General features: G+C 36.6%; 1 protein-coding gene across 1 annotated transcript in view; it reads right to left on the minus strand.

Moving 5' to 3' along the window:
- The window catches only part of ANAPC1 (anaphase promoting complex subunit 1), a 159857-nt gene that overhangs the window by 79031 nt on the left and 68552 nt on the right, over window positions 1–12274 (minus strand). The window contains exon 26 of the mRNA XM_078149679.1: window positions 11214–11428. Coding sequence (XP_078005805.1) covers window positions 11214–11428 — 215 coding nt within the window. The remainder of the gene's footprint in view (window positions 1–11213; window positions 11429–12274) is intronic.

Raw genomic sequence — 12274 nt, forward strand, 5'->3', positions numbered from 1 at the left:
AAACAATCAATACTTTCATTCAAGAGAATGACCATAATGAGACAACATACCAAAACCTACGGGATGCAGCGAAAGCAGTTCTTAGGGGAAATTTTATATCTCTGAATGCTTACATAAATAAAATAGAAAAAGAGGAAATTAATGAATTGGGCATACAACTAAAACACCAGAAAAAGAACAAATTAAAAATCCTCAACTAAACACCAAATTAGAAATATTGAAAACCAAGGGAAAAATTAATAAAATTGAAATTAAGAAAACTATTGAACTAATAAAACTAAGAGCTGGTTTTATGAAAAAACCAATAAAATAGATAAGCCTTTGGTTAATTTAATTAAAAAAAAGAAAGAAGAAAACCAAATTACTCGTATCAAGAATGAAAAGGGCAAAGCTACCACCAAGGAAGAGGAAATTAAAACAATAATTAGGAATTATTTTGCCCAACTATATGCCAACAAATTTGACAATCTTAGTGAAATGGATGCATATTTACAAAAATATAAGTTGCCCAGATTAACCGAAGAGGAAGTAAAATACTTAAATAACCCCATCTCAGAAAAAGAAATTGAAGAAGCCATTGATGAACTCCCTAGGAAAAAATCTCCAGGACCAGATGGATTTACATGCAAATTCTATCAAACATTTCAAGAACAATTAATTCCAATACTATGTAGCCTATTTGGGAAAATCAGTGAAGAAGGAGTCTTATCAAATTCTTTTTATGATACAAATATGGTGTTGATGCCTAAACCAGGAAGAGTCAAAATAGAGAAAGAAAATTATAGACCAATTTCTCTAATGAATGTAGATGCAAAAATTTTAAACAAAGTACTAGCAAGTGGATTGCAGCAACTTATCACAAGAATAATACACTATGACCAGGTAGGATTTATACCAGGAATGCAGGGTTGGCTCAATATTAGGAAAACTATCAGCGTCATTGAGCATATCAACACCAAAATCAACAGAAACCACATGATCATCTCAACAGATGCAGAAAAGGCTTTTGATAAAATTCAACACCCATTCCTATTAAAAACGCTAGAAAGCACAGGTATAATTGGAGTCTTCCTTTCTTTTTTTAATTTTATTAATTTATTTTGGTTTATCAACAATCATTTCCATAGGCTTTTGAGCTGAAAATTTTTCTCCCATTTCCTCCCCCCCATCCTCCCCAAGAGGGCGCATAATCTGATATAGGCTTCATATTTACATACCCATTAAACATGTTTTCACATTTCTGAAGTTGTAAGTAAAAATTAAAACCAATACAAGGAACCATCAGAAAGATGAAACAAAACTCAACAGAAAGTAAAAATAAGTGATAGCGATTCGACTTCCATACTTCTTTCTTGGATGTGGACAGCATTTTCCATCACAAGGCCTCTGGAGATGTCTTAGATCCTTGTAATACTGAGAAGGGTTCAGTTTAACAATCTTAGTCATTGCATAACGTCGCTGTTACTGTGTACAAAGTCCTCTTGGTTTTGCTCACTTCACTCAGCATCAGACCATATACATCTTTTCAGGTTTTTCTACAGTCAACCTGTTCATCATTTCTTATAGCACAATAGTATTCCATTAGATTCATATACCACAACTTGCTCAGCCATTCCCCAGTTGATGGGTCCTCTCAATTTCCAAGTCTTTGCCACTACAAAAGAGCTGCTATGAATATTTTTGTACATGTGGTCCTTTTCCCATTTGTATGATCTCTTTAAGATATAGCCCTAGAAGTGGGTATGTGCATTTTTATAGCCCTTTGGGAATAGTTCCACGTTGTTCCCCAAAATGTTGGATCGTTTCACAACTCCAACAACAATGTATTAGTGTTCCAATTTTCCCACATCTTCTCCAACATTTATCATTTTCCTGTTTTGTCATGTTGGCCAATCTGACAGGTGTGATGTGGTACCTCAGAGTTGTTTTGATTTGCATTTCTCTAATCAATAACGATTTAGAGCATTTTTTCATATGACTATAGATGGCTTTAATTTCTTCGTCTGAGAACTGTCTGTTCATATCCTTTGACCATTTATCAATTGGGAAATGGCTTGTGTTCTCATAAATGTCTTAATTCTCTATGTATTTTAGAAATGAGGTCCTTATCAGTGAGACTGGTTGTAAAAATTCTTTCCCAATTCTACCTTCCTTCTAATCTTAGTTGCATTGGTTTTCTTTGTGCAAAAACTTTTCAGTTTAATGTAATCAAAATTATCCATTTTGCTTTTCATAATGTTCTCTATCTCCTGTTTGGTCATGAATTCTTCTGTTCTCCATAGATCTGATAGGTAAACTATTCCTTGTTCTCCCAGTTTACTTATGTATCAGCCTTTATATCTAAGTCATGAACCCATTTTGACTTTATTTTGGTATATGGTGTGAGATTTGGGTCTATGCCTAGTTTCTGCCATACTCTTTTCCAGTTTTCCCAGCAGTTTTTTTCAAAGAGTGGGTTCTTATCCCAGAAGCTGGGGTCTTTGGGTTTATCAAATAATAGATTACTATAGTCATTGACTACTGTGTCTTGCATATTTACTATCCACCTCTATTTTTTAGCCAGTACCAAGCAGTTTTGATGATTGCTGCTTTATAATACAATTTAAGATCTGGAATTGCTAGGCCACCTTCCCCTGCATTTCTTTTCATTAGTTCCTTTGATATTCTGGACCTTTTGTTTTTCCAAATGAATCTTATTATTTTTTCTAACTCTATAAAATAATTTCTTGGTAGTTTGATTGGTATGGCACTGAATAAGTAAATTAGCTTAGGTAGGATTGTCATTTTTATTATATTAGCTCGGCCTACCATGAGCAACTGATGTTTTTCCAATTATTTAGATCTGATTTTATTTGTGTGAAAAGTGTTTTGTAATTGTGTTCATAGAGTTCCTGGGTTTGTTTCAGGAGGTAGACTCCTAAATATTTTAAAATGTCTACAGTAAGTTTAAATGGGATTTCTCTTTCTATCTCTTGCTGTTGGGCTTTGTTGGTAATATATAGAAATACTGATGATTTATGTGGGTTTATTTTATAGCCTGCGACTTTGCTAAAGTTGTTTATTATTTCAGGTAGTTTTTTACTTGATTCTCTAGGATTCTCTAAGCATATCATCATGTCATCTACAAAGAGAGATAGCTTTGTTTCTTCTTTACCTATTCTAATGCTTTCAATTTCTCTTTCTTCTCTTATTGCTAAAGCTAAGGTTTCCAGTACAATATTGAATAACAATGGTGATAATGAACATCCTTGTTTCACCCCCGATCTTACTGGAAATGCTTTTAGCCTGTCCCCATTACATATAATGCTGGCTGAAGGTTTAAATAAATGCTATTTATTATTTTAAGGAAGACTCCATTTATACCTATGCTTTCTAGCGTTTTTAATAGGAATGGGTGTTGTATTTTATCAAAAGCTTTTCTGCATCTGTTGAGATGATCATGTGGTTTCTGTTGATTTTGGTGTTGATATGCTCAATGACGCTGATAGTTTTCCTAATATTGAGCCAACCCTGCATTCCTGGTATAAATCCTACCTGGTCATAGTGTATTATTCTTGTGATAAGTTGCTGCAATCTACTTGCTAGTACTTTGTTTAAAATTTTTGCATCTACATTCATTAGAGAAATTGGTCTATAATTTTCTTTCTCTATTTTGACTCTTCCTGGTTTAGGCATCAACACCATATTTGTATCATAAAAAGAATTTGATAAGACTCCTTCTTCACTGATTTTCCCAAATAGGCTACATAGTATTGGAATTAATTGTTCTTGAAATGTTTGATAGAATTTGCATGTAAATCCATCTGGTCCTGGAGATTTTTTCCTAGGGAGTTCATCAATGGCTTCTTCAATTTCTTTTTCTGAGATGGGGTTATTTAAGTATTTTACTTCCTCTTCGGTTAATCTGGGCAACTTATATTTTTGTAAATATGCATCCATTTCACTAAGATTGTCAAATTTGTTGGCATATAGTTGGGCAAAATAATTCCTAATTATTGTTTTAATTTCCTCTTCCTTGGTGGTAGCTTTGCCCTTTTCATTCTTGATACGAGTAATTTGGTTTTCTTCTTTCTTTTTTTTAATTAAATTAACCAAAGGCTTATCTATTTTATTGGTTTTTTCATAAAACCAGCTCTTAGTTTTATTAGTTCAATAGTTTTCTTAATTTCAATTTTATTAATTTTTCCCTTGGTTTTCAATATTTCTAATTTGGTGTTTAGTTGAGGATTTTTAATTTGTTCTTTTTCTGGTGTTTTAGTTGTATGCCCAATTCATTAATTTCCTCTTTTTCTATTTTATTTATGTAAGCATTCAGAGATATAAAATTTCCCCTAAGAACTGCTTTCGCTGCATCCCGTAGGTTTTGGTATGTTGTCTCATTATGGTCATTCTCTTGAATGAAAGTATTGATTGTTTCTATGATTTGTTGTTTGACCCAATCATTTTTTAGGATTAAATGATTTAGTTTCCAATTATTTTTTAGTCTATCTTTCCATGGCCCTTTATTACATATAATTTTTTATTGCGTCATGATCTGGAAAGGATGCATTTAATATTTCTGCTTTTCTGCATTGAATTGTGAGGTTTTTGTGCCCTAGTACGTGGTCAATTTTTGTGTATGTGCCATGTACTGCTGAGAAAAAAGTATATTCCCTTCTATCCCATTCAGTTTTCTACAGAGGTCTATCATACCTGACTTTTCTAATGTTCTATTCACCTCCTTAACTTCTTTCTTGTTTATTTTGTGGTTAGACTTATCTAGTGCCAAGAGGGGGAGGTTCAGGTCCCCCACTAGTATAGTTTTGCTGTCTATTTCTTCCTGTTAACTCCCTGAACTCCTCCTGTAAGAATTTGGATGCTACACCATTTGGTGCATATATGTTTAGTAATGATATTACTTCATTGTCTATGGTGCCTTTTAGCAGGATGTAGTTTCCTTCCTTATCTCTTTTGATTAGATCTATTTTTGCTTTTGCTTTGTCTGAGATCAGGATTGCTACCCCTGCTTTTTTCACTTCAGCTGACACATAATATATTCTGCTCTAGCCTTTTACCTTTACCCTGTGTGTGTCACTCTTTTTCAAATGTGTTTCCTGGAAACAACATATTGTAGGATTATGTTTTTTAATCCATTCTGCAATCCGTTTCCGTTTTATGGCAGAGTTCATCCCATTGAACTTTCACAGTTATGATTACTATCTATGCCTTTTTCTCCATCCTTCACCCCCCATTTATGCTTTTCTTTCTCCTTTCTCCTTTTCCCTCCTCACTAGTGTTTTGCTCTTGACCACCCCCTTCTTCAGTCTCTCCTCCCTTCTATTATCCCTTTCCCTTTTCTTCCCATTTACCCTTACTGCTTCTTCCCTTCTATCCACTCTCCCTTTTCTTTCCCCTTTTCCCTCCTACTACGTATAGGGCAAGGTAGATTTCTGTATCTGATTATATTATGCCCTTGTTGAGCCAACTCTGATGAGAGTAAGGTTCAAACAATGCTCCCCTCCCCCCTTCTTTCCCTCTGCTGTAACAGGATTTTGTGTCTTTTCCTGTAATGTAATTAACCCTTGTCTGCTTCCTCCTTTCTCAGTACATTTTCTAAGATCAGATAGATCCACTTATTTGGATCCATTTAACCCACCTGATCAGATTTTTTTTTAATCATTACATCAAAGTCAAGTAATATCCACCCTCTTTATGTATACTCCTTCAACAAGGTGTAATAACAATACAGGTCTCAAGGGTTGCAAGTCTCATATTCCCTTGTAGGTGTTTAAACAGCCCCCCCCCATTAACACATATTGTATCCTTCTGTCCCATTTACCTTTTTAAGTCCTTCTTGAGTCCTGTACTTGAAGATCAAATTTTTGTTGAGCTCTGGTCTTTTTATCAGGAAAGTTTGGAAGTCTCCTATTTCGTTGAATATCCACCTCCTCCCTTGAAAAATGATGCTCATTTTTGCTGGGTAATTGATCCTTGGCTGCATTCCAAGCTCCTTTGCCTTAGGAATATCATGTTCCATGCCCTGGTCTTTTAATGTAGAAGCTGCAAGGTCCTGTGTAATCCTGACTGTGGTTCCATGATATTTAAATTCTTTCTTTCTGGCTGCTTGCGGCACCTTCTCTTTCATCTGGTAATTTTGGAATTTTGCTATTATATTCCTTGGTGTTGTCAATTTGGGATCTCTTTCAGGTGGTGATGGGTGTATTCTTTCTATGGTTATTTTCCCTTCTGGTTCTAGGACTTCGGGCAGTTTTCCTTTATGATTTCCTGAAAGATACTGTCCAGGCTCTTTTTTTCATCATGATTTTCAGGTAGTCCAATAATTTTTAAATTGTCTCTCCTGAGTCGATTTTCCAGGTTGGTTGTTTTACTGATGAGGTATTTTACATTTTCATCTATTTTTTCATTTTTTTGTTTCTGTTTGACTGATTCTTGCTCTCTCATAGAGACATTAGTTTCCATTTGTCCAATTCTAGTTAGTTTTTGTACTTCCTTGTTCAACTGGCCAATTGTGTTTTTTAGGGACTTGTTTTCTTCAGTGTACTCTTCTGTTAGTTTTTGCCCTTCCTTCTTCAATTGGCCAATTGTGTTTTTTAGGGACTTGTTTTCTTCAGTGTTTTTTTTCCAATTGGCCAATTGTATTTTTGAAGGACTCTTACCTCTCTCATTTGACTATTAAAATCCTTCTTGAGCTCTTCTAAGAAGGCTTTTTGGGCTTCAGACCAGTTCATATTCCCTTTTTTGTTGCAGATGTGGGTTGTTGACAATGTTGTCCTCTTCAGAATTTCTGTCTTGATCTTCACTCTTCTCATAATATGAATCTATGGTATGTTTGTTTTTACTCATGGTGTTTCTTTATTCCCTGGCCTTTAAAGAGATTGAGTTCTCCTGCTGGGGAACAGAGGGTACTGACCCAAGCTTCTTGTGTTGGGAGCCTAGGTCTTGGTCACTGGCTTTGTGCTGGGCCTCTTATGCTGGAATTGGAGGCTGTAGGTTTCTGGAAGCTTACCTCATGTTGGGCTGGAATCAGCAAGGCTGGAACTTTCAGGCAATTCTAGGTTGCCTGCTTTTCCTTTCCTTTAGCTTTCTTCAGCTCCTTTTAGATGGGTGCTACAGGGTGTTTATCTGCCTGGGGCCCCCTGCAGTGTTGCCTTCCTCATTTCTGCTAATGCACCGGGAGATTCCTTTGCGGTGGAGTGCCAAGGCACCTGGTGGTCTTCTGAGCTGGTTTCCACTGGTTCCACCTCTCCCCCCTCCTCCCCCACCCTCACTGAGGCACTCGGAGGTCCAGGTGTTGGTGTTTACCTGCTCTACCACCTGGGCTTCAGGATTTCTTCACAATTGGAGGCTGAAGGGCTCCAGACAGCTCACCTGGTGTTGGGCTGGAATCAGCAAGGCCAGGGCTTTAGGAAGCCTTCAGGTTGTTTTCTTCACCTCCTTTCAGATGAATGCAGCAGGGTACTTATCCACCTGGGGCCCCTTGTAGTTCTGTCTCCCTTATTTTGGCTGAGGCACTGGGAGACCCATTTGCTGGGCTGCTGCACTGCTGTTCCCCGTCTTTCTTCTAGTTCAGGCATTCCAGGTTTTTTTTTTTCTGGGTTTTCAGAGGTTGATAGGGGAGAATGAGAGCAACTACCTTTTCACTCCGCCATCTTGGCTCCCAGAAGCAGAACTCTGGAGTCTTCCTTAAAATAATAAATAGCATCTATCTAAAACCTTCAATAAGCATTATATGTAATGGGGACAAGCTAGAAGCATTTCCAATAACATTAGGGGTGAAACAAGGATGTCCATTATCACCACTGTTATTCAATATTGTACTGGAAACCTTAGCTTTAGCAATAAAAGAAGAAAAAGAAATTGAAGGTATTAGAATAGGCAAAGAAGAAACAAAGCTATCACTCTTTGTAGATGACATGATGATATGCTTAGAGAATCCTAGAGAATCAAGTAAAAAACCACCTGAAATAATAAACAACTTTAGCAAAGTCGCAGGCTATAAAATAAACCCACATAAATCATCAGCATTTCTATATATTACCAACAAAGCCCAACAGCAAGAGATAGAAAGAGAAATCCCATTTAAACTTACTGTAGACATTTTAAAATATTTAGGAGTCTACCTCCCGAAACAAACCCAGGAACTCTATGAACAGAATTACAAAACACTTTTCACACAAATAAAATCAGATCTAAATAACTGGAAAAACATCAGCTGCTCATGGGCAGGCCGAGCTAATATAATAAAAATGACAATCCTACCTAAATTAATTTACTTATTCAGTGCCATACCAATCAAACTACCAAGAAATTATTTTATAGAGTTAGAAAAAATAGTAAGATTCATTTGGAAAAACAAAAGGTCCAGAATATCAAAGGAACTAATGAAAAGAAATGCAGGGGAAGGTGGCCTAGCAATTCCAGATCTTAAATTGTATTATAAAGCAGCAATCATCAAAACTGCCTGGTACTGGCTAAAAAATAAGAGTGGTGGAATAGGTTAAAGATGCAAGACACAGTAGTTGATGACTACAGTAATCTATGATTTGATAAACCCAAAGACCCCAGCTTCTGGGATAAGAACCCACTCTTTGAAAAAAACTGCTCTGAAAACTGGAAAAGAGTATGGCAGAAACTAGGCATAGACCCAAATCTCACACCATATACCAAAATAAAGTCAAAATGGGTTCATGACTTAGATATAAAGGCTGATACTATAAGCAAACTGGGAGAACAAGGAATAGTTTACCTATGAGATCTATGGAGAACAGAAGAATTCATGACCAAACAGGAGATAGAGAACATTATGAAAAGCAAAATGGATAATTTTGATTACATTAAACTGAAAAGTTTTTGCACAAAGAAAACCAATGCAACTAAGATTAGAAGGAAGGTAGAAAATTGGGAAAGAATTTTTACAACCAGTCTCACTGATAAGGACCTCATTTCTAAAATACATAGAGAATTAAGACATTTATGAGAACACAAGCCATTTCCCAATTGATAAATGGTCAAAGGATATGAACAGACAGTTCTCAGATAAAGAAATTAAAGCCATCTATAGTCATATGAAAAAATGCTCTAAATCGTTATTGATTAGAGAAATGCAAATCAAAACAACTCTGAGGTACCACATCACACCTGTCAGATTGGCCAACATGACAAAACAGGAAAATGATAAATGTTGGAGAAGATGTGGGAAAATTGGAACACTAATACATTGTTGTTGGAGTTGTGAAACGATCCAACCATTTTGGGGAACAACGTGGAACTATTCCCAAAGGGCTATAAAAATGCGCATACCCACTTCTAGGGCTATATCTTAAAGAGATCATACAAATGGGAAAAGGACCCACATGTACAAAAATATTCATAGCAGCTCTTTTTGTAGTGGCAAAGACTTGGAAATTGAGAGGATGCCCATCAACTGGGGAATGGCTGAGCAAGTTGTGGTATATGAATCTAATGGAATACTATTGTGCTATAAGAAATGATGAACAGGTTGACTGTAGAAAAACCTGAAAAGATGTATATGGTCTGATGCTGAGTGAAGTGAGCAAAACCAAGAGGACTTTGTACACAGTAACAGCGACGTTATGCAATGACTAAGATTGTTAAACTGAACCCTTCTCAGTATTACAAGGATCTAAGACATCTCCAGAGGCCTTGTGATGGAAAATGCTGTCCACATCCAAAGAAAGAAGTATGGAAGTCGAATCGCTATCACTTATTTTTACTTTCTGTTGAGTTTTGTTTCATCTTTCTGATGGTTCCTTGTATTGGTTTTAATTTTTACTTACAACTTCAGAAATGTGAAAACATGTTTAATGGGTATGTAAATATGAAGCCTATATCAGATTATGCGCCCTCTTGGGGAGGATGGGGGGGAGGAAATGGGAGAAAAATTTTCAGCTCAAAAGCCTATGGAAATGATTGTTGATAAACCAAAATAAATTAATAAAATTAAAAAAAGAAAGGAAGACTCCAATTATACCTGTGCTTTCTAGCGTTTTTAATAGGAATGGGTGTTGTATTTTATCAAAAGCCTTTTCTGCATCTGTTGAGATGATCATGTGGTTTCTGTTGATTTTGGTGTTGATATGCTCAATGACGCTGATAGTTTTCCTAATATTGAGCCAACCCTGCATTCCTGGTATAAATCCTACCTGGTCATAGTGTATTATTCTTGTGATAAGTTGCTGCAATCCACTTGCTAGTACTTTGTTTAAAATTTTTGCATCTACATTCATTAGAGAAATTGGTCTATAATTTTCTTTCTCTATTTTGACTCTTCCTGGTTTAGGCATCAACACCATATTTGTATCATAAAAAGAATTTGATAAGACTCCTTCTTCACTGATTTTCCCAAATAGGCTACATAGTATTGGAATTAATTGTTCTTGAAATGTTTGATAGAATTTGCATGTAAATCCATCTGGTCCTGGAGATTTTTTCCTAGGGAGTTCATCAATGGCTTCTATCCACATCCAAAGGAAGAACTATGGAAGTTGAATGGCTATCATTTTTTTTTTCTCTTCTGTTGAGTTCTGTTTCCTGTCTCTGATGGTTCCTCCCTCTCATGGCTCCTCCTATTGGTTTTAATTTTTACTTACAACTTCACTAATGTGAAAATATGTTTAATAGGAATGCAAATGTATAGCCTATATTAGATTGTGCGCCATCTTGGGGAGGGTGATGGGGAGGAAGGGGGAGAAAAATTTTCAACTCAAAAGTAATTGTTGATAAATCAAAATAAATTAATAAAATTTTTTTTAAAAAAAAAGTAAATTCCAGGGATAACTAGGTGGCGCAGTGAATACAGTACTGGCCCTGAAGTCAGTAGGACCTGAGTTCAAAATCTGGCCTCAGACCAAACACTTGACACTTACTAGCACTAGCTGTGTGACCCTGAGTAAGTCACTTAACCCCAACTGCCTAAAAAGAAAAAAAAAAGTAAACTCCACTATACCTCAAAAGGGGCATGATCTGGCTTCCTAGAAATATTTCGATGAATACCAAAGGATATTTTGCGTAGATTAACAGTGTGCTATGACTAGCATGAACTTCTAAAAGACATGATATTTCCTTAAAACGTTTCATTAATGAAGAGATACTAAAAAATTTGTATACTTTAAGCTAAAGAACTACAGTTAAAACTCAAATTTGAAAGACTGGGTGTAAGCAATGGCTGACAGAATACTGTTAAGTTCACTTGCCTGTTTTCTTTTTCTTCAATGTATTCATGGTCATTAACTTCTGGCATCTGCACTACATTGACTCGGACAGGATGAGCACTTTGGAGAAGTCTTCGGACCTCCTGGACCCTTAAATCTTCACTCCATATTAGCGACATGACTTCCTGATTCATATCATTCATCCCATCATCTTCCTCCTCTGCTTCAGTTCCAGAAGGCACATCTGATGAGAGCACCTGAGCAACAGACTCAATGGGAACAGCACAATGTGAGAGTCAGTCCATAAGCATTTACTGAGCATTCAGGACACATGAGCACTATACAGATTTCAACAACAAAAGAGAAAAAAAATGCTTTTAGAAGTAGTTTTTTTCTAGCCACACAGGGGACAACCCTAGTTAAGGCTTCCAACCTCTCTCATCTAGATTCCGTCTCTATTCTCCCCTCATTCCAATCCATCCTCCACTCATCAGCCAAAGTAATTTTCCCCAATCAGAGGTCTGACTATGTCATCCCTACCACCATCAAAAAATTCTAGTGGTTTCCCGTTAGCTCCAGGATTTAATATAAAGTCCTCTTTTTGGCTTTTAAGGCCCGTCACAAACTGGCCCCTTCCTACTTTTCCAATATTCATTGCACCCTACTCTTCCTTGACACTTACTCTATAATCCAATGATACTAGTCTTCTTATTATTCCTCACACCCTACACTCCATCTCCTGGCTCTGCTTGGTTTCCACCCCAGGAATATCATGCTCCCTCCAGGATAAGCTCATCACCAGAAGTCTCATCATCATAGAGACTGTTTCAGCCTTGGTGCTCAACACCTCCTCAATACCCTCAGTTGTCTCTCCCCTCTGATTAGAAGCTGGAAGGCAAAGCCCAGACCTCTTCCCACAACCTCCCTTTAAAGAGGGCTCAGAATTTTTTTCTTTTCATTTTCCACCAGCTGAACTGCTTGGTTTTGACTCCACAAGAACAACACATCACAGCTCTAGGCATCCTCTGTCACAGCCTCTGCTTCTTTTTAGCTTTCTTTTGTGTAGTGTCTTCCATTATTAAATTGTAAGCTCCTTAAAGGCA

This window comes from Phascolarctos cinereus, unplaced genomic scaffold (assembly GCF_003287225.1).
Source record: "Phascolarctos cinereus isolate Bilbo 61053 unplaced genomic scaffold, phaCin_HiC Scaffold_2;HRSCAF=192, whole genome shotgun sequence".
NCBI lineage: Eukaryota > Metazoa > Chordata > Mammalia > Diprotodontia > Phascolarctidae > Phascolarctos > Phascolarctos cinereus.